This window comes from Vespula vulgaris, chromosome 20, assembly GCF_905475345.1.
Source record: "Vespula vulgaris chromosome 20, iyVesVulg1.1, whole genome shotgun sequence".
In the NCBI taxonomy this organism is placed as follows: Eukaryota; Metazoa; Arthropoda; class Insecta; order Hymenoptera; family Vespidae; genus Vespula; species Vespula vulgaris.
The window spans coordinates 477,547-502,647 of NC_066605.1; the positions used below are offsets into that span (position 1 = coordinate 477,547).

Below are 25,101 nucleotides of genomic sequence, written 5' to 3' on the forward strand. Positions count from 1 at the left end.
CCTCTTTTCCTCTCTTCTCTTGTCGTTTCTTACCCTTATTCTCTCGTCTCTCTCTTTATCTCTTTACCCCTTCCATTTTGTTCTCTTGTTATTTTAAAGAAATTTATCGACTGAAGGTAACTCGCCGCGAGCGCGGATAAAAAGAGTTTCGTAGGTAAAACAGGATTCGGTTGGTAAAACAGAAGCTCGGTCGATAAAGTCGGAATTCGATCGATAAAACGACGTACGCAGGCACACGTGTTTCTAATTACTATTTGCTATGCTCGAAGCTTCCGCATTTGTAGGAGAAGAAGTATTCTCTTCGAATCAATTATGAGCAACGCAAACGAAGGGACTAATCCAAATTTATGACGTTCGAAACGAGGAGGGTAAAACAGCGATGATACTTTATTATCTTCTTTACGTCGATAAAGTGCTATTTCTTATTAACGATAAAGAAGAAAGCTTGCAAATTCGACTGACGTAGAGGGCGCTTTTAACCGTCTTCTCTTTCATTCCACAGCCGAAATTTCAAAGGACGAGTTTTCTACGCAAGACAAATCTTCTGAAAAGGAAACGTCGTAGAAAGAAGAATTCATCCACAAGGACAAATCTTCTGGAGAAATAGGCGAGGGTAGCGTTAGATCGGTGTCGGGATCGACTGTAACTTTACCGATAAGATGAAGATGCTGATTGAAAACTGCCTGCAAAGAGAAAGCACGTAAGCCGTCCATTTTTTAACGGTTTTATCTTTTTTCGAATTATAACGTACCGTAACATTAACGTTATCTTGAAACGTCCTATGACACTGTATGATATCGGCGATCGAAGGAAAACTAAGATACGTGTTCACCTGTCGATTTTGAATAGTCTTTTTTCGTAACATGTAAAATCTATCGGTTGTTCTACGAATATACTCGATCTCGTCCAGAGCATCGAACGTTGGTGCTAGCAAAGAATCACGAATTCTAGCGTAGTCGTCCTTTTCCTTGATTTCCTCGTTGTTCTTAGCAGCGGCATTAAGTTTATTTTGACGTTCCTGAATAAAGAGACCCCAGGAATGATATCTTTGCGACATTAGAAACATAAGTTGACCGTCCATTCCTAATGGTGTAACACCTAGCTGAGCTAAATACTTGATGATCTCGATCCAAGTCTGTCCAATTTTTAATTGAAAGTAAAGATTCGCAGTGGACATTGTAATCTGATAGGAAAAAGAGAAAAAAAGGTAGTTACGATCCTACGACGAAAATAATAATTTTTCGTGAATTTACGCTATCTTCGATGGATAAATCATTGATTAGAATCTTGTAATGATCTTTAGCCATCTGATATTGTTCTCCATATCTCTCGATGATTTGACGAAGAGCATAAATCTTGGATCTAGACGAGCCAATCAAGTCGATCATCGCAGGACTAACTTCGTGCCTAAGTTTGTTATGATAAGTTCCTAACCATTGTTTGAGACCCATCTGAGGTAATTCGGTGTCTGTATAAATGAAAAAGATCGTACGTAAAGAATTGCTCGTCAACGATCGATCTTCGAGATTCACCTGCGATCGAGCCATCCAAGCGTTTCTTCACACCGATTTCTCTTTCCTCTTCTCTCCAAATCATTGCCAGCAAGGAAATAAATCCTTTGTTCTTATCCACACCACGCCAAGTACATAGATAATGACCACAAAAGATATTTTCACAAATATCTGTTAATAGACCGAGAAATAAACATCTGACAGGAGAAGATGCGATATCGATCACGTCGATTATAGCGTAGACCGTACTCTCGTCGACAAACTCCTTCAAATATATTGCGCATGGTACTATAGATCCCCAAATATAGGAACCAATCGCTAGCAAGAGACTGTCGTAATTATTTTTCTCTTTTTTTGTTTCTGAAAAAGTCGATTCAACTGATTTAATCGATCTTTGCTAAACCTACCGCTGATCCATATCATCGTCTTTTCGATGATGAAGATATTTGTTTAACAATTGTTGAGTAATTCTTATATTGTAGTATCCGTACAACAATTGGAGGTCTGCTTTTTCTCTAATTATTTCGTCTGCACTGATGAATAGTATCGTAAGAATTCTCTGATGTTCGATGGTTAATTTATCGTTGCGTAGAATACAATCGATAATGTCTAGAAACGGCGTTAGAATATTCCTCAGAGTTGTTATTACTCTATCGGGAATGGTCTATCGAGAAATTTGGCTCACCGAAAAATAGGAGAATTATTTCGCGTTCGCGAAAATTGTTTAACAAGATAGGGTTTTTAGAAAGAACGATGGAACATACTGCCTTGATAGAAATCATTGTAAATTTCAAATCAAATTCGTCCGAGCAACAACATTGCAAAATGGACATCAATCTGCAATGTCATTGGCTTTCAAAGTTAGTTCGTAGAAACTCGAAATTAAGAGCGAAGGTTGAAGTTACTTTTCGGTTCCATCGTATTTAATAAATTCCTGGGGTAGTTTCGGTGCAAGTACGATCAAAGTAAACATTGCATGTTCGAAAAGATGCCAGAATTGAGGTGGACTCCAAACAGACTGCGAGTTCAAATCAATGAAGCCAAGTATTGGTGATAAGATGTTCAGTTCGATCATGATCTGGAGAAATGATTTATTCAAAATGATTCCCTGTAAATTTTTACGATTATAATGAGAAAAGTTATCTACGTGGATAGAGGCTTTGAACTTAGCAAGATCAGACACGATTAATAAAAGCGTTTTCAAGAAAACGAGATTCTCTTTGCTAGGAAGGAATTTGATTTTCTTTGACCAGATATGAATTGTACCAGAGAGACAGTCATTTAAAAGAGATAGGACGTCGTTGCATATACCACTGCTAACAGTGATATAAGGTGGAAAAAGTTGAAGTATGAGAAGGACGAGCAATGCCATTTCGTTTCGAAGTTTCGCATTGAATGTACAATTCTGACCTTTGTATATTTGTTTCTTGAATGCATAACGAATACCCCTGAAGTTGAAAAAGAAATTTTACTTGCAATATTTTCGTGTCGGTGTATCAAACAAGAGTAAAGAAAGAAGTGGAATACCACATAGCACAAAGCATCGGAGTACCAAAGTCCTTGGAACAAACTGGTACTTTTGTGGAAGGTAAAATAGATCTCATAAGGGTCCATAAGATATTCATTATCAAAGACATTGTATCATCCGAGTACTCGTCTCCTTTTACGAGCTCGTTCGGCGGTGGTTTACAAAACACTTGAGTCGCGTAAACGAGGTCCATTCTAATTAGCAGGGTATCAAGAATACCAGCTTCCAACATTTTGTGACCTATGTTTGTAAATGGTCGGTTTGTTATCGTTTTATGATCGTTGTTTCTTTTAAAGACCTGGACTAACTTTTCTACTTGTTTTTTTATGCTACAGATCTTAGCTTAAGAATGATTTCAACTGATGTACTCTATTTTATGTACAGGAACGCAATGAAGATGAAACGCCAAAGATTTACTTACAGCAGACATAGGAAATAGACGAGAGTAGGAAGATCAATTCCAACATCATAGGGTATTCTTCGGTGGAGGAAGTATTTAATATTCCGATCACCGTAAAGCACAGATTCGATTTTTCCATAGCAGCACGACAAATCTCGGACTTCACGGCGGAAGGATCAGCTGGCACAGTCCTGATTAATAAAGAACGCAGGGCTTCGTGCACTTTAAGGAGCTCTTGCTTGCTACGTAAGATTAGCAGATAGCCAAAGAATGTGAAATATTGTTCCATTATGTCCGAGCAAGTAATGTTCTGAGAGAATTTTTCCAATAGGGGTGGACGCTTAGAAAACTCCAACATCTGATCGAGATGCAAACGATAATCTTCTACGTGCTTTGCGTTCGTTTTTAAAAATTCTATTATTTTTATCACCATTGGTAAGTGTTTTACCATCTAATCGCAATGAGAATGGATAAACGAATAAGGAGAAAACAATGCGGATCATCGCGCGCGTGGTGCGGGTAATTTATATGTTTGTGTGTGGGTGTGTGTATCAATAACTTATAAGTTAATCGAATTTCAGGTTGAAGGATACGTAAGCCCGATCGTAAAGTTGTTCCTGATAATCATACAACAGTCTAGAGATTCGTGATACGTCATCTTTAGTGACTGGATTGGATATAAGTTCGTGCAGTTTATGTACGACATAATCCACGTCTATTTCTCGACATTTTTCTTTGGCAAATCTCGTACTATTAGGACAAGAACATTTGATCATTTTCTCGAAAGAAACTTGCTGTTTTTTATCTTGATATTTCTTCCTCTCCATCGACACGATTGTTTCGTCGATTGTTAAGGTAAATATGGAAGTTAAAAATACTGATATTAATGATAGGAATGATGAAAAGTATGTTTGTTGAATGGACAACACCTAAATGTCAAGTCGAAGCTTTCATTTCTAACAGCATTCAAACAAAAGAAAGCCAAGTGCACTCTAGCCGCCATTGAAATCGGCAGGAGAGAGAAATAACAGGTGGCGCAACGAACGAAAAAGGACAAACTCTTGTTGCTCTTGAAACGAAGAGCGTAGTATAGTTGCTGTATACAAAATCGTGCTCTCCTCGTCGTCCGCAGAACGCATTTGCATTCAGAACGAAGCGCGTACTCCTCGCATGAGACGGCGAGGAATTTCAAACGCGTCCCGTTCGATCTTCTTTCCTTTCCTCTCTCTTCTTTACGAACGTGTCATGATTTATTGTTATTAATCTCAAAGTAGTGGTGCCCTCTCGATTGACACGATCAATGGCGCGAGATGTTCTAAAGAGATTCTAATCGATCTTAATACAGATATTATTCCTTGGTAAAGAGGTTAAAAAACTTTGTACTTTTGTGAATTAAACGTTTCAATATATTTTATATCATCTGATCATATGTTAATTAAGACAGTGATAATAATTTAGGTAAAGAAGAGTTAAATATTTAGATTGAAACTATTACTCTACGAGTATTATTTGTTTAAAAGATAATTATAATTTTAATGCCATTGGAAACATAATTTTCTTTTGCAAAAAAAATACTAATTGTTAGTTTTCTTCTATCCTGTTAGTATTGACTCAGTTCTTTATTTTCCAGGATCGTTATGCTACCGCTAGACGGCTCCACCTTCGCTCGCTCCCTGGATAGTAATGGCTCTCTTGATTGTATGTGATAGTAGAGGCGGTACGCCTTCGGCAACGTTGAGAGCACCTGAGCGACGCGCGTGTTCCTCGTGCGAGAGAGCCGAGACGTTAGTACGATCGCGACGCTGTCGTTGGCACAGCAGCCGGCTAAAGTGAGTGTTCATCTCCCATTCACTGTTTTTTTTTGCTTTTTTTTTTCGAAGGACAATGTGTATCCTCGCAAGCAAGAGTTCATCATTGTTCTTAAACATTTCACGTTAACGCTAGGAGAACACAAAGAGGAGCAAAATATCCATTTGTTCGTTTTCTGTTTTAAAAGGTGATCGAAGAAGTATATAAAAAAATCATTGGTGTATCGAAAAGATCTTTCTTTTTCTGTCTTCGAGGAGAGTTTTGGTTTACGAACCGGTTCTGAGTGAACTCCTCGTACACGTGAAAAGGGGTAGAACGTAGCTTCTCTCTGTCTCTCTTCCTCTCTCTCTCTCTCTCTCTCTCTCTTTTTCTCTAGATATACTAAGTATTCAAATTGATCGATCTTGCATGAGTCCTTGGAGTGAAAGTGTGTCTGGATTTTGAAATCGACACCGTGGACAAGGTACTCGAAATGTGAGGGATTTAGCAACGGTGACCTTGACGGGCCGGTGAGTGACCTTTTTCAACGACCTCTTACTACTCCTTCATTCGTTTTCTTCAATACCATCAGCGTCCTTTCTTCCTCGTCCTTGCACGGTGTCTGTACACCAAAGAAGAGAAAGACCAGCTCACTCGATCTTTACGCTCGCACGCGGCTAAGTTATGCTTGTGCTTCCTTCCTTTCAGGATTACCCTGACTTTTCTTCTTCTTCGAGTTCATTCTGCGTTCCCACGGGAAGCAGGAGGCGTCTTGCGTGAAGAGGAAAAAAGAGAGGGTTCTTAATGATAATATCGTTTTATTACAGCAAGTCCTTTTGATTAGGTTTCTTTCAAACAATTTTGAATGATTCATTTTTTAGCTCTATGACTTAGGCTTATGATAGTGATTTAAGTTGATTGAGAATATTATAATTATCGTATAATTTTTATTCATTCTTTTGTCGTACATTATACAGACATCCCTCTCTCATGTTATTCTAATTCGAGGTCTCTCTCGTCGGAGTAACGACTTCTCGAGTGGTCTCACCACCGACGCTAGCCTCAATTCTACTCTCTCAACATTTTTATCTCTTCAGCGAAGGCTAGAAATTAATTAGGAGCGAGCTAAAAATATTACAGATAATTCAACGATGTTAATACTAATTTTTTTTTGTCTCTTTATATCGAACAGAAAAATAATTTACGACAAAAGACAGAGGATTTGTTAGAGTAGTTGGATCGATCGTAGACTCTTCAAAGTTCTTTTCATCAGCGTCGTCCATTCACTCTTTCAAAGATACCAAGTATGCTTGAGCACGGACGTAGAAATTGCGTCGGTCGATACTCGCAGGAGCAACCACCCGCCATTCGTTTATATAAAGGTGGGGGTGAAATCGAGGGCGAAGAAAGTAAGAGAGAAGCCGAGGAAGACCGAGAAATACCGATGAGAAGGGCACCAGACCCTTTTCTCTTTCTTTCTTTTTTCCTTCGCTTCCCCTTTCTTGTCCACTCTAATTATTATTCCTGTTGAACATTGCTAAGGATCAAAGGTTTCAGACGTCCACTTAAGCCGAAGATGAATCTTTTCTAAAGTTTTTACTTCCTATACAAAATCTCTGCTTTCTCTGAAATAATTGTTAGGTTGCGTATACGAGATAGTCGTTTAAAAATGTTCTAATCAGCTGGTATCATGTTAAAATATTTGATCTGTTTTTTCTTTTTTTTTAGACGCTCGTTTTATTTTAACAACTTCACTGTTGAGATCAACGTTGGATTTCTCCAAGTAGACGATTAAGAGAGATATTTTTCCCTCTCGTTTTCGATTGGTTAGAAAGATTTATACATACATACATACATACATACATACATATATATATATATATATATATATATATATATATAGAGAGAGAGAGAGAGAGAGAGAGAGAGAGACGAGGAAGACAACTAGGGGTTGACTCGCCACGCGTTCGTTTGCAGCACCGGCGAATCAATATTTGGAGGGTAGACGTCCCGACGTGCAGCGTCGAAGCTACGAACCGTGAGTCACTCACCCCTGGCAGAGAAAGGGAGAAGAATGACTTCTCTTTTTTCCGTACCCTTCTACCGTCTCCATTCTACTCGAGCTAGATGCGTTCATGAGCGTCACGCGCATACGTTCGAGACTCCAAAGTACATACTCTTTCGTGGTGAAGCGTAAAGCGCTTCAATCTCGACTCAATTGTTCTCTCCTCTCTCTTTCTCTTTTTCTTTCATTCTATTCATTTTCTCTCCCTCGTTAAGAGACTTTCATCGATCGGCTAGGGACTTGTTATTCTTTCTACAGAGAAAAATTTATTTAAATTAATTTCTATTCGCATTTTTTTTTCTTTTCTTTCTTTTACCGAAGCATATTCGTTGTAACAAACTAATAGTTAGATACGTAAGATGATTTAGAATGAAACCGATGAAATATTTCAAATCTTATCTTCTATTTATATAAATATAAAAACTTTCAAGATTTATTGTTGGGATTTAAAAGGAAACTACTACGCGACCACGTACGATTTATAAGCGTACCATTTATGAGTTATTACGAGATACACGATAAGTACGAACGATCGACACACTGAACATGAAGGCTTAGAGGATGAAGTAATCGAATAAAATGAAATAAAAAGATACTATGCTGCTCCGACAATATCTCGACAAATGAAAATAAGATTTAAAAAGTTGATTCAACTTCTCTTTGATTCTTTTCTTCTCTTACTCAAACATGTTCGATTCGATTCATAATGCACGATTACTCAATGATAATATTTATTCATTCGCATTGATTAACGATTGAATGATTAATTGTACCCATGTAAAATCGTTAATTATTTATATTTAATCATATTCTATTTTTCAACATCGAGCCAGACAATTTTTTTCATGTAGCTTCGGAGAATAAAATTTAATTAAGATATCAAGAATTTTCGGATTCCCTGGTTAGACTCGTAACGATGAAACGTTAATTTACGAGCTTTAAAGGCGTCCCTCGTATGCGTACAAGCATGAAATGTATGCATCTAAGTAAACCCGTTTGAGAAAGAGAAAGAGAAAGAAAGAGAGAAGATGGAGTCTCTCTCGGTGGGAACAGGTTCCATAAAATTGAACGTTCTTCCGTGAAACCTTTATCCGCGGCAGGCATCTCGTCCATGGTACAGTTGAGACTGATACGGTGTAGAGAACGCACACGAGTTCCTTTCAAGTTTCCTTTACAACAAGGAGCATCATTGAACCCTTGGCAAACGTCTTGAATCCTCTTTGGATCACTTGCTAGAACGATCAATCCAGATCTTCTTCATCTATTGGATCTATTTCATCCAAACGATTCTCTCGCGTTAACATCTTTTTAACATTTTATATCATTCGTTTCGTTAGGGAATTGAGAAAAATTTAAGGGATATAAATTAGGCTGTTAATTAGAATCAATAATGTTAACGAATGTTAGTAAAAATGTTCGTTTATATATCAGGTCTTTGTAGTTCAATTCATTTTTTATGGCGAACGAAAGATATTTATGTATAAAACTATTTATAGGAAAGATGAAAAAGATACATTAACATTCAGGAAGCCATTCGATTGCGAAGGAAATCGGAGAAGAAACGAAAGGAGAGGACAAAAAGAGACGGATAAAAAGAGATTCGTTAATATCGTCGTTTTAATTCGATTACGGAAGCCTTATTACTCGGATTTCGATGAAATCCAAAGAGAATTTATTTCTTCATAGATCGAGAGTCTAGCATTCTATGTGCTTGTTAGTTTCTCTCTTTCTCTCTCTCTCTCTCTCTAGTTATTCAAGTCATATTCAACATATTACATTCTTCTCGTTTAATATCTCTTTCTTTTATGCACCAAGTATAGGATTGAGGATTTAGAGTTTCAAAGTTCAGCTTGAAATACCAACGTCATTGATAAATTGCGAATGTTTTTTACTTGAAGTTAAAACGAGCGTGTTATTAACATGACCACTTATGCTCGATCCTAATCTCGTCTAAGAACTTCATTAGAAATAGAAAAAAGAAAGAACAGAAGGAAAGCGTTGATTCGCTAGGGTAACACGAATTTAATGGTCTGATGCGTTTATTTACACGTTTTCTTCGCCGTTGGACACAAGGAGCAATTAACGATAGATAAGAGATTATTCTAAAACCCATCTTCTTTACTTTATCTTCAATTCCGTCATTTTCATTTTCATCTTGAATAGAAAATCTAACGTCTCGGCTCTAAAAATTTTCTCTTTCTTTTTCTTTTTTTTTTTATCTCCACTATAGAAAGTAAGTCCTAGGTATAATGCACAGGTTTTCATTCTTTTCATCTCTTCCTGTAACTCACCGTTAAGGAAGCTACAGTCTGCACTATCGCGTTCCACCTAACGGTTTATATTGTGGTCGGACAACGAGCCTTTTCTTCGAACTTGGAAATTTGCCTAGAAAATATATTCCTTCTTTTTTCATTATTATTTTCTTTTAGCAGGAGATACTATCCGTGTGAAAAGATTTATCAAATTAGCAAAGTTTTTCAATTAGTATGACTGACAGCAATCCTTCGCTCGCCTTAATTAAGATGATCAGATTAGAAATATAATAGCACAGAGATATTACATTTTACTTTAGATTGGATATAAAAAATTGAAAGTTGAACAAAGATTAAAACGTTCGAATATTGTAAAAGCATCAGAGAAGTTTCTTCGTATTCGCGTAATCATGTAAATTTTCTTCCTCTTGCTAAGGTGCACACCTATCTCTTTCGACTTTGATTGTCGCGGCCTTGACGAAGAAGAGGAGAACCACGTACACCGGTTATTGTAATAGCTACGCGCCGTCCCTCGCGTGTTCCAAGCAGATGAACGAACAAAAAGGACGAGGGTGAACATAAAAGAAAAGGAAGAGGAGAAGGCCGACGTCCCGACATTACCCGAAACTTCCCTTCCGGCGAGTCTACGATGGCGTGCACATTATTTTTCTAGTTTCTTTTTCTTTCTTTTCTTTTTTTGCTTACCAAGAAGTTTTTACGTTTCTCCCTAATTTAGATCGATTCTTTGTTATCCTATAATCGTCCTAATCCAGCTGGAAAAGTTTTAGGAAATAATAGAAACATTGAAGATATTTCTAACAAAAATTATAATCGTTTCTAATAGAAATTGCAATAATATTTCTTTAGATTATGCGAATACGTATACATACATTTGTACGTAGCTGCATTATTGCGTGACAAGCAAAATCTGTGTAGTCTTAGAGAATACCGCTGGAGAAAGTAGGAATTATGTTAAAGTCTATTATCAAATCGTTGATCTGTGACAAATGAATTTCTATCTAGGAGTGCCATTTTCTTTCAAAACTCTTCAATAAGAGAATGAACTGTTTTGGTCTATAAATCATGATGAATTTTCTATTTTATAATTTCTTTAGAAAGAAATTATTATAGGATCCATTCTAGAATATTGGAAATAGATCTTGAGGTCGATTGTTTCGTAATCAAATTTTGTATCAGCAAAATTGTATCATAGAATTAGGTAGATTTAATTGAAAGATGTGATAATGCTTATGACAACGGTCGATTGCCAAGCGATAACGGGTCAGTTAGTTCCAGTAGAGGTAGCCACGCGTTCTAAGAATGAAGTTCACAAAGGTACGTGTCAGGTAATTAGCTTTTACGGTCGTTTGAACTAATTCAAAATCGATTGGATATAGTCGTTCGAGTTCGAAGAAACCATAGTCAATCGAGATAAAGAGAGAAAGGGTGACACCTTCGTCTTCGAGTAAAAAAGGGTCAAATTCTCGAAGGGACCTTTCAAGACTTGGACCGAGGGTCGAATTGTAAGCTCGATCATCTTCCAAGTCGTTTCGAATGACAAGTATCGTGATTCCAGACTCATTTCTAAGGTTTTATTTATATAATGTATAAGTTAAATAATGTATTTTTTTTTTTTTGAATGAAATTTTTTCTTGATCGTGCAAGAAAAAATTTTGTTGAAATATTATTGACTTTGATTGGTAACATTGGAATTTTCAATGATAATCCAGACTTTTATGCTGTACTTTTTTCCTAATTACTTTTTCTCTCTCTTTCTCTCGGTGATAACTTTTCAAACTTGGATAATTTATTCTTTTCAGGCCCTTTTCGAGCGAGGTTATAATCTCAGAAAAAAACACGAGGCAAAAGTTAGGCTCGTTGCCTGTCCAGACAACAGCGACTTCGAAAGGTTCCTTCGAGATAATTGGTAGGACCGGATTCCACGTCGTCTTAAACCTTCCTCGGCTTAATTAATAGTTTCACGGCCAGTAGCGTCAAGATATAGCATTCTTCGAACTTTTCGTTCGACCACGAGAACAGACACGCGTTCGCATCTGCGATGAAACGTCCAAAAATCACGATAAATCGTTGTAAACGTTTATTACTTATTCTTATGAGTAATAGCATTCTCCTTTTTATCGATATTTTTATATATTTAACTATTGCAATTATACGTGTATGCGTATTAGGTACATGTATATGTACACTCGAAAATATGATCACTATAAATTAGGATCAATTATCGCCTTGTACGGCTCGTCGCCTAAGAGAACGCGAGAGAATCGACACGGATGCTGTGGTCGTTCGAAGAGAAACGAGATGAGACGGCCCTTTACGATTCTCTGTCTCTCTCTCTCTCTCTCTTTCTCTGACTCGTCCCTTCGTTTTCGTTTTTCTCTCATCTCTCGTTTTCTTCGATCGAGCCAGAGAGCTCGGTCATGTTAGTCTATCGTCTACCTGTTCTCAAGCTGAGAACGTAGGGATTGGTTGGTGCCGGTACATCGGCCATTGGGATTGGCGAGAACCGGATCGGTTATACCCTCCGGGCGAGGTGCACCCAGAACAGACGCCGCGAGAGCTATCGCGAGGTTCTCTCGGCACGGTCAACTAGCCGAGTGCGATCTTCTTAGGGGACGAACGAACCGGACAATAAGATAAAGAAAAAACCGACTCGAGTGGCTGCTCCTCGCGTCCTGAATTCTCTTTGCTCGCTCTGTTGATTCTTTGATAGAAACTCTGATGAGGTAGATTCTTCGAGATCATTACGGTTTCATCGTTTTATTTTCCCTTTATTTGTTTTCTAATAGAATAGAATAATCTTGATAAGAAAAGTTAGGAAATTTCGTTTAGATTAGATCGGTTATTAGTCGGAGAGTAAGGCTCGTCCATTTGAAGAGAAAATTGTTAGGTTCGTTCGATCGATTCTATAATTTAATATAAAGCTAAATTATCTTCGCATAAGGTTTATAAAATAAGAGTGGCGTTTCTCGTGGCCCTCTTAGGTACTTTGAAAGGTGCAAAGAACTGTAAAACGGAAACACGTATTCCCACGTTTTTCCTCGGTAGAACCACGTTCTGTGGCGAGTTAAATACACTTGGAGCAAGGAAAAAATTACGGGCACTGCGAGAAATTTCTTTCGATAGCTCGGATAAATTAATTTCACGTGACTCTTCGTTGAAGATAAAGGTACGTGGCTTTGGAATTAGGTGAACGGCTTTTCTGGATCTCTCTTATTACATGGAGACTCGTAACGCGATACCGTAATATCCTGAAATGGGAGAACACTAGAAAAGAACAAAGACACGCAGACGGTCGATGACTCCAATGACATTTTTATTTTGCCCTCTTCGAATTTATTCTCTTGATAATTTTCAAGAAAAAAAAAGAGAAGAAAAAAAGGGAACTCGCATTTGCCTATCTCGATCTCGTGCGAATCTCAAGATGCGTCGATTGTTCTGCAAAAGCTGTTGCTCGTAGTTCCCTATTAGGAGTATTAATTAGCAAATTGCAAGCATGTAGGGACGGTTGAAACTATTGAAACGATGGAGGGATACGATATCCATGCGCGTAAACTTATGTATTCCCACAGTATATACATTTGTGAACTTTTTAATTGATCAATTTTAAACATTTTTATCTGTAAAAATACCATTCATGAAGTTTGATATAAGATGCAAGACCTGTTAAAGAAACTCAAGAAAAACAAATGTCGATTGGTATTACAGAGAGCACAAGATGGTAGTCCGTTGAACCCGGAAGAAGCAAGAAAAACGTAGGCGAGAATGGGACGACAGACGCCTGGATGAAGATACAAGGTGAAGGCTAGCTTGGTAGAGGCATTAAGAGGGTGTAATGGCAAGCTGGAAATGGATAATATTGCCTATGTGTCTGGCGGCACTATGGACACTGGCGGAAGGTTACCTCGCTGTACTGTCCTCGAGCACGCCGGTTGGTACCATTGTTTTCGAGGCGGGAGTACCACAGCTAGGTGGTCGCCGAAAGTACGAGGTTTCGAACGAACGAACGGCGTGGTTCGCGCGAAAACTTCTCAAGGTTCATCCCCATACCGGTCGTGTGACATTGGCTAAGCCACTAAGTTGCGAAGGTCTTCAATATCCTCGAATTTTCACCTTCTACGTGGACTCCACGAGTTCGAGATTAGGCAGGCCAACCATCGATTATTACAGTTTGCCATTAAGGATATTGATAACCGGTTGTGGCGAGGAAAATCGGGATCTTGCTGCTACCAGAGGATGGATGGCAGAGACCTTGGCTTCTTACGCTATGCCAACTACGGAAAGGTAACGTTAGCTTCCTCGTTCGTTAACCGAATTCGATGTTTCATTAGCGAAGTCAATGACGACAAGAAATTGTCTTCTGCGTGATTACCTACAGGTTCATCGAGGTCTGCTTGAGAACGTCGCAACTCGTTGCAGCTCTTAGAGACTTCCTACCGCAGACTGCACTGAAGGAATGCGAGACCAGGTGGGGTGGCGTTGCCGATCCTCGTTTTTTGATCGAGGGAGCAGCCGGGGATTTGGTCTCGGCGTCGGAACAATGCCTGGTAGATCCTCTATGGAAGATCTCCGTGTCTATGAATCTGAGGTGTGACGCGGAGTCTCGTTTGGCGGATGCGGAACATCGGTTGAAAATCGTATTTCATCATCGGCAGCTCGACGACACCGATCTTGGTAGGAGAGTTAGGAGAGAGTTAAAAAATCAATCGCCATATTTCGAGCAACCTCTCTACGTCGCGGCGATCGAAGAGGAAAAAGAACCAGGTGTTTACGTGACGTCTGTTCGCGCCAGGGATCCCGAGGGTGGAACAGTGCGATATTCCATGAGTTCTATCTTGGACGCTCGCTCTCAGACGTTATTGGTTCTGGACCCGGTTACTGGTAGAGTAAGCACGCGTGCTAGATTGGATAGAGAAAGCGTCGATGTACATTACTTCCGAGTATTGGCTGTGGACGACTCATTTCCACCAAGAACAGGAACTACCACTCTTCAAGTGAACGTATTGGACGCAAACGATCATGCCCCCTGCTTCGAGTGGCCGGAATACGATGCATCGGTTAGGGAAGGCGTACCGGTAGGTTCGACGGTCGTCACAGTAAAAGCAACCGACCAGGACACCGGCAGAAACGCCGACGTTGAATACTCGATCGTCTCGACGAGCGGTGGCGGTACGACCGTTCATGCCGAAGATAGCTCTACCTTCAGAATCGATCCACGTTCTGGCGTAGTTACTACGAGGATGCCACTTGACAGAGAGAAGACCGAGATCTACACTGTGATACTTTGCGTTTCCGACCTGGCAACCCCACCGTCGACGCGTAAAACCGCGAACGCCACGTTGATCGTACGTGTTCTCGATGACAATGACAATTATCCTCAGTTCACCGAGCGTACATTTTCCGTAGCGATACCAGAGGATCTTGATTATACTTCGAATCCGATCGTGGCTAGGATAAGAGCAACCGATGCAGATGCAGGCAATAATGCTGCTGTGAGGTACGCGATAATCGGTGGTAACACGCAGAATACTTTCTCCATTGACAACATGAGTGGTGACGTTGCTCTCGTGAAGCCTTTAGACTACGAATCGATGAGGAGTTACAAGATCGTCATACGAGCTCAGGACGGTGGAACGCCACCGAGATCGAACACCACGCAACTCTTGGTCCACGTAAAAGACGTCAATGACAATGCACCAAGATTTTATACCAGTCATTTTCAAGATGCCGTTGCCGAGAACGTACCGATTGGTTACTCGGTGCTTAAAGTCCAGGCTTACGATGCCGATGAAGGTGTAAATGCACAGATTAAGTATACCATAGCTTCTCGCGACTTCTCCGGCGCATCCACAGATAATTTTCCCATCACTGTAAATCCTGATACCGGTTGGATCTATACCACGAAACAACTCGATCGCGAGGAATGCTCCAGGTAATTATTTTGATCTCGTAACAACCGTTAGCCGGTCTTGGATTCGATTAAGCGTTGCTCTTAGACGTGAAAAAACTAGATTAAAGCAAACTTTTTGATTTCCACAGGTATCAATTCACAGTAATCGCCTCGGATTCGGGCGAGGAATCGAAATCGGCGAGCGTCACCGTGATCTTGACAGTCTCCGACGTAAACGACAACGATCCTTACTTCGATCCAAAGAATTACGACGCTGTAGTGTCGGAAGATGATCCGCCAGGTACTCCTGTAACGTCTGTCACTGCTACGGATCCTGACGAGGACGCGAAGATACACTATGAGATTACTGCTGGGAACACGAGAGGTCGATTCTCGATAGCCTCGCAAAATGGACGTGGCTTGATCACGGTGGCTCAACCTTTAGATTACAAACAAGAAAAAAGATTCGTACTGACTGTGACGGCTTCGGACAGTGGTGGAAGAACTGACACCGCTCTGGTCTACGTGAACGTTTCCGACGCAAACAATTTTTCACCGGTTTTTGAGAATGCTCCTTACTCGGTTTCGGTTTTTGAAGATGCGCCAGTTGGCACGACTGTTTTGGTGGTCAGTGCCACTGATTCCGACGTTGGCAAAAATGCTCAGGTTACCTATAGCCTTGGAACGGATGGGGACGAACAAGAAGCAGCAGAGTTTACGATCAATCCGCAGACTGGTGCCATCACTACCACTCGAGCACTCGATCGTGAGAAAGTTCCGGGCTACGTGCTAACTGTAACAGCTAGAGATGGTGGTGTACCACCTCTTTCTGACACCACGGACATTGAGATCTCTGTTACGGACGTTAACGACAACGCACCGATGTTCGAAGCACCTCAATATCAAGGTTCTATACCCGAAGATGTTTTGGTTGGTACCAGCGTGCTCAGAGTCTCCGCTACCGATGAGGATATAGATCTCAATGGCAGGGTAAGATTTTTCTTCTATATACCTATATGTGCGGAATAATTATATTAATCGCTGATTTACCTTAGGTAAGATACGCTTTGGAAGACGACGGAGATGGTGCCTTCGCGATAGACCCAACCACGGGAATAGTGAGAACTTCCAAATCGTTGGATCGAGAATCCGTTGCAAGATACATTCTGAAAGCCGTAGCTGCTGACAGAGGTTCACCTTCGTTATCTTCGGTGGTACCAGTTATCGTAAAGATCGAGGACGTTAATGATTCTCCTCCAGCTTTTGAAAACGATAAGATCGTACTTTACATCGCTGAAAATTCTCCAGTGGGCTCGACTGTGGGCGAGATTTACGCCCACGATCCAGACGAAGGTCCAAACGCCGTTGTTCAGTATTCTGTTATCGGTGGTGAAGATTCCAATAGCTTCGCCTTGAATGTAAGACCGGGTGGCGATCGTGCAGAACTGGTTACTCTCGAAGAACTCGATTATGAGTCACCAAAGAAGAAATTTGAGTTGGTTGTACGCGCAGCCTCGCCGCCATTGCGATCGGATGCTCTAGTGCAAATTATGGTGACAGATGTCAACGACAACGCGCCAGTACTGAAAGATTTCCAAATAATCTTCAACAACTTCAAGGATTTCTTCCCGACCAGTCCAATAGGCAAGATACCGGCTGTAGATGCCGACGTTACCGATAAGCTGGTCTACAGCATTCTCGCTGGTAACAATGCTAATCTGATAGACCTGAATAAGACGACGGGTGAAATACGTCTCTCGCCGCAATTAAATACAAATGTACCACGAGTGGCGACGATGGAGGTATCTGTGACCGATGGTGTCAACGAAGCAAAGGCTACCATGACTCTGTCAGTACGATTGATCACAGACGAGATGCTCTTGAATTCGATAACAGTTAGACTCGACGATATGACGGTCGAAGCTTTCCTCAGCCCGCTGTTGGGATATTTCTTGGATGGGCTTGCTGCCATTATACCTTGCCCAAGGGAGAACATTTTTTTATTCAGCATTCAAGAGGATGCAAACGTGCAAGGGAAGATATTGAACGTTAGTTTCTCGGCTCGTAAGGTCGAACCAGGTACGGCCGACGAGTTTTACAGTCCGCAATTTCTTCAAGAACGAGTTTATTTAAATCGTGGAATCCTGGCGAGGCTTGCCACTGTCACGGTATTACCCTTCGATGATAATCTTTGTGTAAGGGAACCTTGTCTCAATTTCGAGGAGTGTTTAACCGTATTGAAGTTCGGGAATGCTTCTGGCTTTGCCAGTAGCGATACGGTACTCTTTCGACCAATTTATCCGGTCACCACTTTCGCGTGCAAATGTGCAAGAGGTTTTACTGGTAGCAGAGAAGCGTACTTATGTGATACAGAAGTGAATTTGTGTTATTCGAATCCCTGTCAGAACGGTGGGACTTGTCATCGAAGAGAAGGCGGATACGCTTGTTCCTGCTCGCCCGATTATACCGGAGAGAATTGTCAAATCTCGTTGGACAAGAACGCTTGCGCACCAGGCATCTGTAAAGGTGGTTCTCAGTGTACCATTAAGAACACAGGAGGGTTTACTTGCGAGGGATGTCCGGTGAGAGTTCTAGAAAATGTCACTCCTTTGTGCGAACTGAAAGCACGTAGCTTTGGACCAGCTACGTTCCTTACATTCGCCTCGTTAAAGCAACGCCACAGGCTCCACTTGAGACTGAGGTTTGCCACGGAATCATCCGATGGTCTACTTCTTTACAATGGTCGTTACAACGAAAAACACGACTTTGTGGCCTTAGAGATCATCGAATCTCACGTACAATTTAGCTTTTCGCTCGGGGACGAGGTCACCAGAGCGTCGGCTGAAATACCCGGAGGTGTATCTGACGGACAGTGGCACGAGGTTGAAGTATCTTACATTAACAAGACAGTGACGATTTCCTTAGACAATTGTGACGTTGCTTTGGCCTTGGAACATGGCGAAAGGTTAGGTCCAAAATGGGCTTGTGCCGGAAGAAGCGAACAAATACTCGAAGATCGTTGCAGTCTCATCACGGAGACCTGTCACAGATTTTTAGATCTAACAGGACCTTTACAATTGGGCGGCTTACCCGCCATTCCCTCGAACTTTCCCGTCAGGACGAAGGACTTTGTTGGTTGCATCAGCGATCTTTACATCGATCATATATTCGTCGATCTAAACTCGTTCGTCGCAGATAATGGTACCAACGCTGGTTGCCCAGAGAAGAATGCATTCTGCTCTTCCATACCGTGTAAAAACAACGGCGAGTGTCGTGAAGTCTGGGACGGTTTTATTTGCGAGTGTTCTGAAAACTTCGCTGGACCAACGTGCGAAGACGAGGTCGGGAAACCATGGAAATTTCATGGCGATGGTTTGTTGAACTTCAATCCACTTCTCAGGCCGATTCAACTACCGTGGCTGACGGCACTCAGTTTAAGGACAAGAGCGAAACATGCGTTCGTCATGGCGGTACAAATTGGACAGAACAGTTCGGTCCTGTTGGAGATTCGTGATGGAAAGCTCGTAGCTTCGTTGGACGGTACGGACATCATACGAACATGGTATAACATTGCTGATGGCGAGTGGCACAGGCTCGAGGTTCTTTGGCAAAGCGGTCACGTTTCCCTCGACATGGATTATCGCGATAAACCTTTGAGTTCACCGCTACCCGCGAAATTGCAAGGACTTTACGTAGGCAGGATTTTAGTCGGCGGTCCGGATCAATCCATAAACACTGAGTTACCATTCTACGATGGCTGCCTACAGGATCTTCGAATCGGTACGAACCAAAGCGTGTTGCAACGACCGACCGTTCAAGAGAACGTCGAAACTGGCTGCATATCCGAATCCGTATGCAGCATAGACTGTCCAGAAGCATCGATTTGCGTGACGAAATGGCAAGCGAGCGAATGCGTTTGCGCGGCTGGTCGAGTCGGACGCAGCTGCGAGCTCGTTTGTGATTTAAATCCTTGTAACGATACTGGTACTTGCATCGAGGAAAAGGATTTCCATAGAGGATATAGGTACGTCAATTCTCGTTATATTTCCATAGACCAAACGTGTATCAACGATATTCCATGAATACTTGATCGATGTCAAATCCCTGTCAAATTTTAGATGCGACTGTAACTCACCGGAATACTCTGGAGATTACTGCGAAATAAAAGCTGACCAACCCTGTCCAGCGACATGGTGGGGATCGCCGGTCTGTGGACCTTGTCATTGCGATGAATCCAAAGGTTACGATCCGGCTTGTAATAAAACGACTGGCGAATGCTATTGCAAAGAGAATCATTATCAACCACCGGGGCAAAAGGAATGTATTCCCTGTGGATGTTACGCAATCGGAAGTTTTGGACCGCGTTGCGATACAGAAACTGGCCAGTGTCGTTGTCGTGTCGGTGTTATCGGCCGATCTTGTACAGCTTGTCCAAATCCTTATGCAGAAGTGACTCTGCAAGGTTGCGAGGTGATCTACGACGGTTGCCCTAGGTCCTACGCAGAAGGTTTATGGTGGCCTAGAACTAAATTTGGAATGACAGCTATCGAGGATTGTCCTGACACAGCGGAAGGGAAGACTTCGAGATCTTGCGACGACAAATTAGGTGGATGGCAACCACCCGATCTCTTCAATTGTACATCAGAGGCTTTCGTCGAACAGAGACACCAGTTGGCTGCTTTGGAGGCTCAAGATCTTATGTTGAATACGTATGTAGCTGTGAAATTGGCCAAGGATGTACACGATGCTGCCAACGTTACGAAAAACATGTATGGTGCTGATTTGCTCGTCGCTGAATCTCTATTGATCGCATTGCTTCGTTACGAGGAGAGTCTCGTTGGCCTTAACTTGACTCACAGTCAGGACAAGGACTACGTGGCTAACCTCGCTGGCATAGCCAGTGCAATTTTACAGACGAAATATGTCGAAGATTGGAGGAGAATCGAATCCCTCAACGGCGACAGTCCTGACAAAATCTTGAACGCGATGGCCAGATACTTGAACACTCTGACCGCGTCTCAGCACGATACATTTACCAGCCCCTTTGAAGTCGTTGATCGTAACATAGTATTGGGATTGGATGTAGTAACTTCGGAAAGTCTCTTCGGCTTCGAAGCAGCGGAATACAAAGAGGATCCTTCGATGTCTACCGCAAGACCATCGGAAGCAGATCGGAAAGTCGTTTTGCCCGACACATCAGCGTTTCTAAGTTCGACTACACACTTCGGACCATCGATAAGTTTTCCAAAGTACAACAATTACATGGCAGATCCCAAGAGATTCGATACGCATTCCAAGATACAAGTACCTCTGAGTATATTGGGTATCAAACCATTGGCACAAGGGGAACTGAACGTGAAAAATAGTTTGAGCAATCGCAAGGCTGTACTGAGTTACGTGCAATACAAAGAATTGGGCTCGCTTTTGCCTCAGCGGTTCGATGATTCGGTGGCCGTTAGATGGGGTGTTGAAGTGTCAGTAGGATCACCTGTGATGACCGTATCAGTTTTGGTACCGTCCAAAAATGGTTACGAATCGATGACTGGAGTTCCATTGCAATCACCGGTTCAAGTAAGATTGTGGCTCAGTGAGAACGACGATTTTAAGACGAGGACCAATCCACAATGTGTTCATTGGAATACAGCGAAAGGGTAAGAAAAATTAACGCCATTTCAACGTCCAAAACTATCCGATTTCTTGTTTCCCTTTATACAGAACCGGAGAATGGAGTCGAATGGGATGTACAACGGAAGTGGAGGACAACAGTTTGTCCTATGGTTCAATCGTCAATTGTTCCTGTCTACAGTTGTCGACCTTCGCTGTGTTAACGGATGTACTAGACCTCGAATACGTGCCTGAACCATCCTTGTTGGAGGATGTTACCAGTTATAGCGCTTTCATGCTCGCCCTACCACTTCTACTCTCAGCCCTGCTCATTTTAGCTTTGATACGTGGCACAGGAACGAATTCAAACAGCATTCACAAAAATCTTGTTCTCTGTGTGTTCCTCGGTGAAACGTTGTACCTGATAGCTCTCAAAGCAAGAAGCCCATTGGTTACCAACGAATTTCCCTGTAAATTGACTGCAATTGGTTTGCACTATGCTTGGCTGAGTACTTTCGCTTGGACCTTAGTCGATTCTATTCATCTTTATCGAATGCTCACCGAAATGAGGGACGTCAATCATGGACAGATGAGATTTTATTACACGATGGGCTATGGCATGCCTGCAGTGATCGTCGGTTTGACAATAGGCGTCAGAGCGGATCAATATGGAAATTTCTATTTGTAAGTTGAATCCGTTTGTACATTTTTTTCATCGAACGTCACTGAAATATCGCTTATCATGTTGATTTACAGTTGCTGGCTGTCGATCTACGAAACTGTGATCTGGTCTTTGATAGGGCCAGTTTGCGTGGCAATTTTCGTCAACTTTTGTATTCTCGTCATGTCCATAAGAGCAGCGTTTACATTGAAGGAACACATCATGGGCTTTGGTAACTTGAGGACATTACTTTGGTTATCCGTTGCGTCATTGCCCTTGCTTGGTTCGACATGGACTTTGGCAGTCTTAAACGCTTCAGAGACGTCTCCGACTTTATCGTATTTGCTCAGTGTTGCTATCGTCGTTCATGCTGCGTTCAGTCTGATCGGATATTGTTTCATCAATGGTAGAGTGAGAAGGAACTTGTACCTGAGTCTTTTGAGATGCGTTGGAAAAAAGGCACCCTTATTGGAAGGTAGCATGGGTAATGGAAGCAGCAGTCAGAATGTTAATGGTCATTCGGTGAGTTTCTTACGTTAATTAACGTCTTAATCGCGTCAACGTTTTGTTCTACCAGGACGTAATCAACGAGAATCGTTTGATATTTCACAGAGATCAGCATTAGCTTACTCGTCGACGTACAGCGGAGCCGAATCAGTGTGCAGAAGAGTTCACGTAGGAGTATCGACGAGCAGTACGACTTCACGTAGTACAAATAAAACTGGTTCTAGCCCTTACCGCAGCGATACACATTTGAGACACACGTCAACGTCAACCAGCAATTACAATAGCGATCGAGACCCCTACATGTCGTCGAGGAGTCAACGATCGGTTGTCCATCCTCGACAAGGTATGTAAATTGTCTTCTATACGTTGTTACACGATCGTTATACGGTACATAAATCAACGGTGTAGAGTCGAGTGAGTCGAGAAATCCACGGAGAGACTCGGAGTCCGACTCCGACGGTTCTCAAGCGGAAGGTGGTGGAAGGAGCCTGGATCTTGCGAGTTCGCACAGTTCTGACGAAGACGACGTGACCTCGAGGTCTCACAGGAACATGGGTGTTTCGGCTCAACAACCGGTAGCTCATAGCTACCTTCCAAACATACACAGTAATCCTGCTGAACACCTCAACATACTTTGTTCGAACGCTGAACTATTTCCAAATATAAAACCAATTTACGCACCGAGATGGAGTTCCCAGCTACCAGAAGCCTATCTCTCATCTAACGGTAAAGAGTTTGTTAAAATTAATTCTACCAGTTCTCCATAACGTGAGATAAAATTATAACGAAATAAAAAGTTAACGATTTGACTCGTTCCTCAGTGATGGACGTTCGAGGAAGTCAATGGTCAGGTGGCACCATGTCGGACAACGAAATGGCCTCCAACAAAACGTCCAGTCCAAATCCATTACCTTATCCTGAGATGAATTCGCCGCAAAAGAGTCAACTTGACGAGAATTATTCTGAGGGGGAAGAGAAGATACATCACGTTGGTGAAAAGTATCTGTTCCCTTACACGGCTGAAGAAGATCATACGATCTCACCTACACCGTACATGCTATCGATGTCTTCGCGAATTCTTGCCTCGAGCATGAGCCATCATTCTCAAAATTCAAATCACGAGAACATGAGTGGTTCCGAGAGGTATGGTAGCCTGAAAAGAGGTCAAAGCTTGCATGGATCTCAACACGACAATATGAGCGGCTCCGAAAGGTATGGAAGTTTAAAGAGAGGCAAGATAACTCCAACCGTGTTGGAGGATGCACCAGAATTCATTCTACCGATGAGTGGTAGGATATTGTCGAGCTCGTTGACGCATGATCTACAACATAGCAACGAATTGGCGGCTCTGAGACAGCAGCAGCAACAACAGCAATACGAACAGACGATCACTGAGACTGAGTGAGTATAAATTTATTCGATTAGATGATAGAAATGTAACGTTATTCGAGGTGATGTTTTTTCTAAGCTAACAAGGAGAGAATCAGAAGTTGAAACGATCTAAATCTTCCTAGCAAAAGTTTATACGTCGTTAACAATTTTATAGTTGAAACGTCGTTAAGAATTTTACAGTCCACACACTTCTGACACTCTCAAAATATTGTCCGGCTTGACTAATGATCAATCTTCATTGTCCTTTCGTTTTTCCATTGATGTTTTCATTGAAAAAGATGGTGCTGGATCATATTAATCTAATCGTCTATCTTTTCTATAATCCATGCTTACCCTGGCAAATGAAACGATCAGCGAGGAGGTAAGCATGCATCTCCCACAAGATTCCTAATGACTTTCATTAGAAACTTACGAAAAATTCTAGTAGAGTAATATTGTTTCTTTTTTTTTTTTTTTTGAAAAAAAAGATCGTATAATCGATTAACAACTTTGTTGTGTTACAGGAAGGATACTAACGCGGAGACGTCTGTATGATCGTCGCGACGTGTCGCATACAAAAAGATATCGTACAAATTAAAAGAGTTAGCGATTAGGATCGAGGTGGCTTCAATCGATAATTTCTATCGCTCGAATAGCTTTGCAAATCGTTGGAAGGAGATTGAGGAAAATTCGAACGATTGAAATCTAAATCGTAAGCCACGATGTATATCGATAAGTTTTAAAAGAAGAGGCCATGACTGTACTTATAAACTTAGCCATATTTTAATTAGCACGTATGTGAGTGCCTGTTGATATAAACTATATATATATATATATATATATATATATATATATATATATTTAGTACATACATATATATATAGTATACGCTTGTTATTTCAATTCGAGTGATTTAGAGCTCCGATCCTGCGAGCACTTGCATCCAGCGTCCGTAAATAAAAAATTATGGAGAGTAACATAAGGAAAAAATACAAAAATAAAAAAGGAGAGAAAAATGAAGGGATAATCGATAAATCGGACGCTCGATGATAAACTGATCTCTAGCTCATCTTATCATTAGTGTACTTAGTATCATCCCCCGTCGTAATTTAATTTCTCCATTGAATATTCGTGCAATGTATACATTTTACTTCATCTTTTTCTCTCTCTCTCTCTCTCTCTTTCTCTTTCTCTTTCTCTCTCTCTCAGTCTTTACATTTAGATTCTATTATATACGTTTTAGGTATTTACAGTCCTCTTTTCTACATGCCATGAGAGATAAAGTAAGTCGATCGATCGCATCGTTAACTGCGTCGCGTTTTCGTACTTTTGTATATATTTATATGGAAAGAAAAAGAAACAGTATGTGGAAAAGAATATATAATTTATATACCCTCGTCTATGACGAATCCTTTTATCTTTTACGTTATCTCTTTAAAAAAAAAAAAAGAAAAAAAAAAGTACATTCGCGATACGCTCGAGTACTCATACTAGTCGATAATCGTT

General features: G+C 41.2%; 3 protein-coding genes across 7 annotated transcripts; 1 reads left to right on the forward strand and 2 right to left on the reverse strand.

The window, feature by feature from the left end:
- Window positions 1–194: 194 nt before the first annotated feature.
- Window positions 195–2,344, reverse strand: LOC127071145 (cilia- and flagella-associated protein 69-like). The gene is made up of 6 exons (XM_051010080.1): window positions 2,276–2,344; window positions 1,919–2,175; window positions 1,533–1,840; window positions 1,254–1,468; window positions 752–1,183; window positions 195–683 (listed from the first exon to the last, which is right to left on the reverse strand). Exons 1-6 carry the CDS (start codon window positions 2,342–2,344, stop codon window positions 492–494), a joined length of 1,473 nt encoding a protein of 490 aa, XP_050866037.1. The 3' UTR covers window positions 195–491.
- Window positions 2,127–4,266, reverse strand: LOC127071126 (uncharacterized). The gene is made up of 4 exons (XM_051010054.1): window positions 4,033–4,266; window positions 3,461–3,890; window positions 3,039–3,279; window positions 2,127–2,959 (listed from the first exon to the last, which is right to left on the reverse strand). Exons 1-4 carry the CDS (start codon window positions 4,264–4,266, stop codon window positions 2,413–2,415), a joined length of 1,452 nt encoding a protein of 483 aa, XP_050866011.1. The 3' UTR covers window positions 2,127–2,412.
- Window positions 4,167–24,995, forward strand: LOC127071120 (protocadherin-like wing polarity protein stan). Of its 5 annotated transcripts, XM_051010042.1 has the most exons (14): window positions 4,167–4,294; window positions 5,070–5,268; window positions 5,625–5,757; window positions 13,271–13,846; window positions 13,941–15,494; window positions 15,602–16,442; window positions 16,508–19,476; window positions 19,571–21,103; window positions 21,168–21,740; window positions 21,813–22,239; window positions 22,330–22,567; window positions 22,633–22,950; window positions 23,046–23,625; window positions 24,120–24,995. In XM_051010042.1, the coding sequence occupies exons 4-14, from the start codon at window positions 13,398–13,400 to the stop codon at window positions 24,148–24,150; spliced, it is 9,513 nt and encodes a 3,170-aa protein (XP_050865999.1). In that variant the 5' UTR covers window positions 4,167–4,294; window positions 5,070–5,268; window positions 5,625–5,757; window positions 13,271–13,397; the 3' UTR covers window positions 24,151–24,995. The 5 variants fall into 5 exon arrangements, with proteins under 5 accessions (XP_050865999.1, XP_050865997.1, XP_050866000.1 ...); XM_051010040.1 differs by lacking the exon at window positions 5,625–5,757; XM_051010043.1 differs by lacking the exons at window positions 4,167–4,294; window positions 5,070–5,268 and having other exon boundaries at window positions 5,305–5,757.
- The last annotated feature ends 106 nt before the right edge of the window (window positions 24,996–25,101 follow it).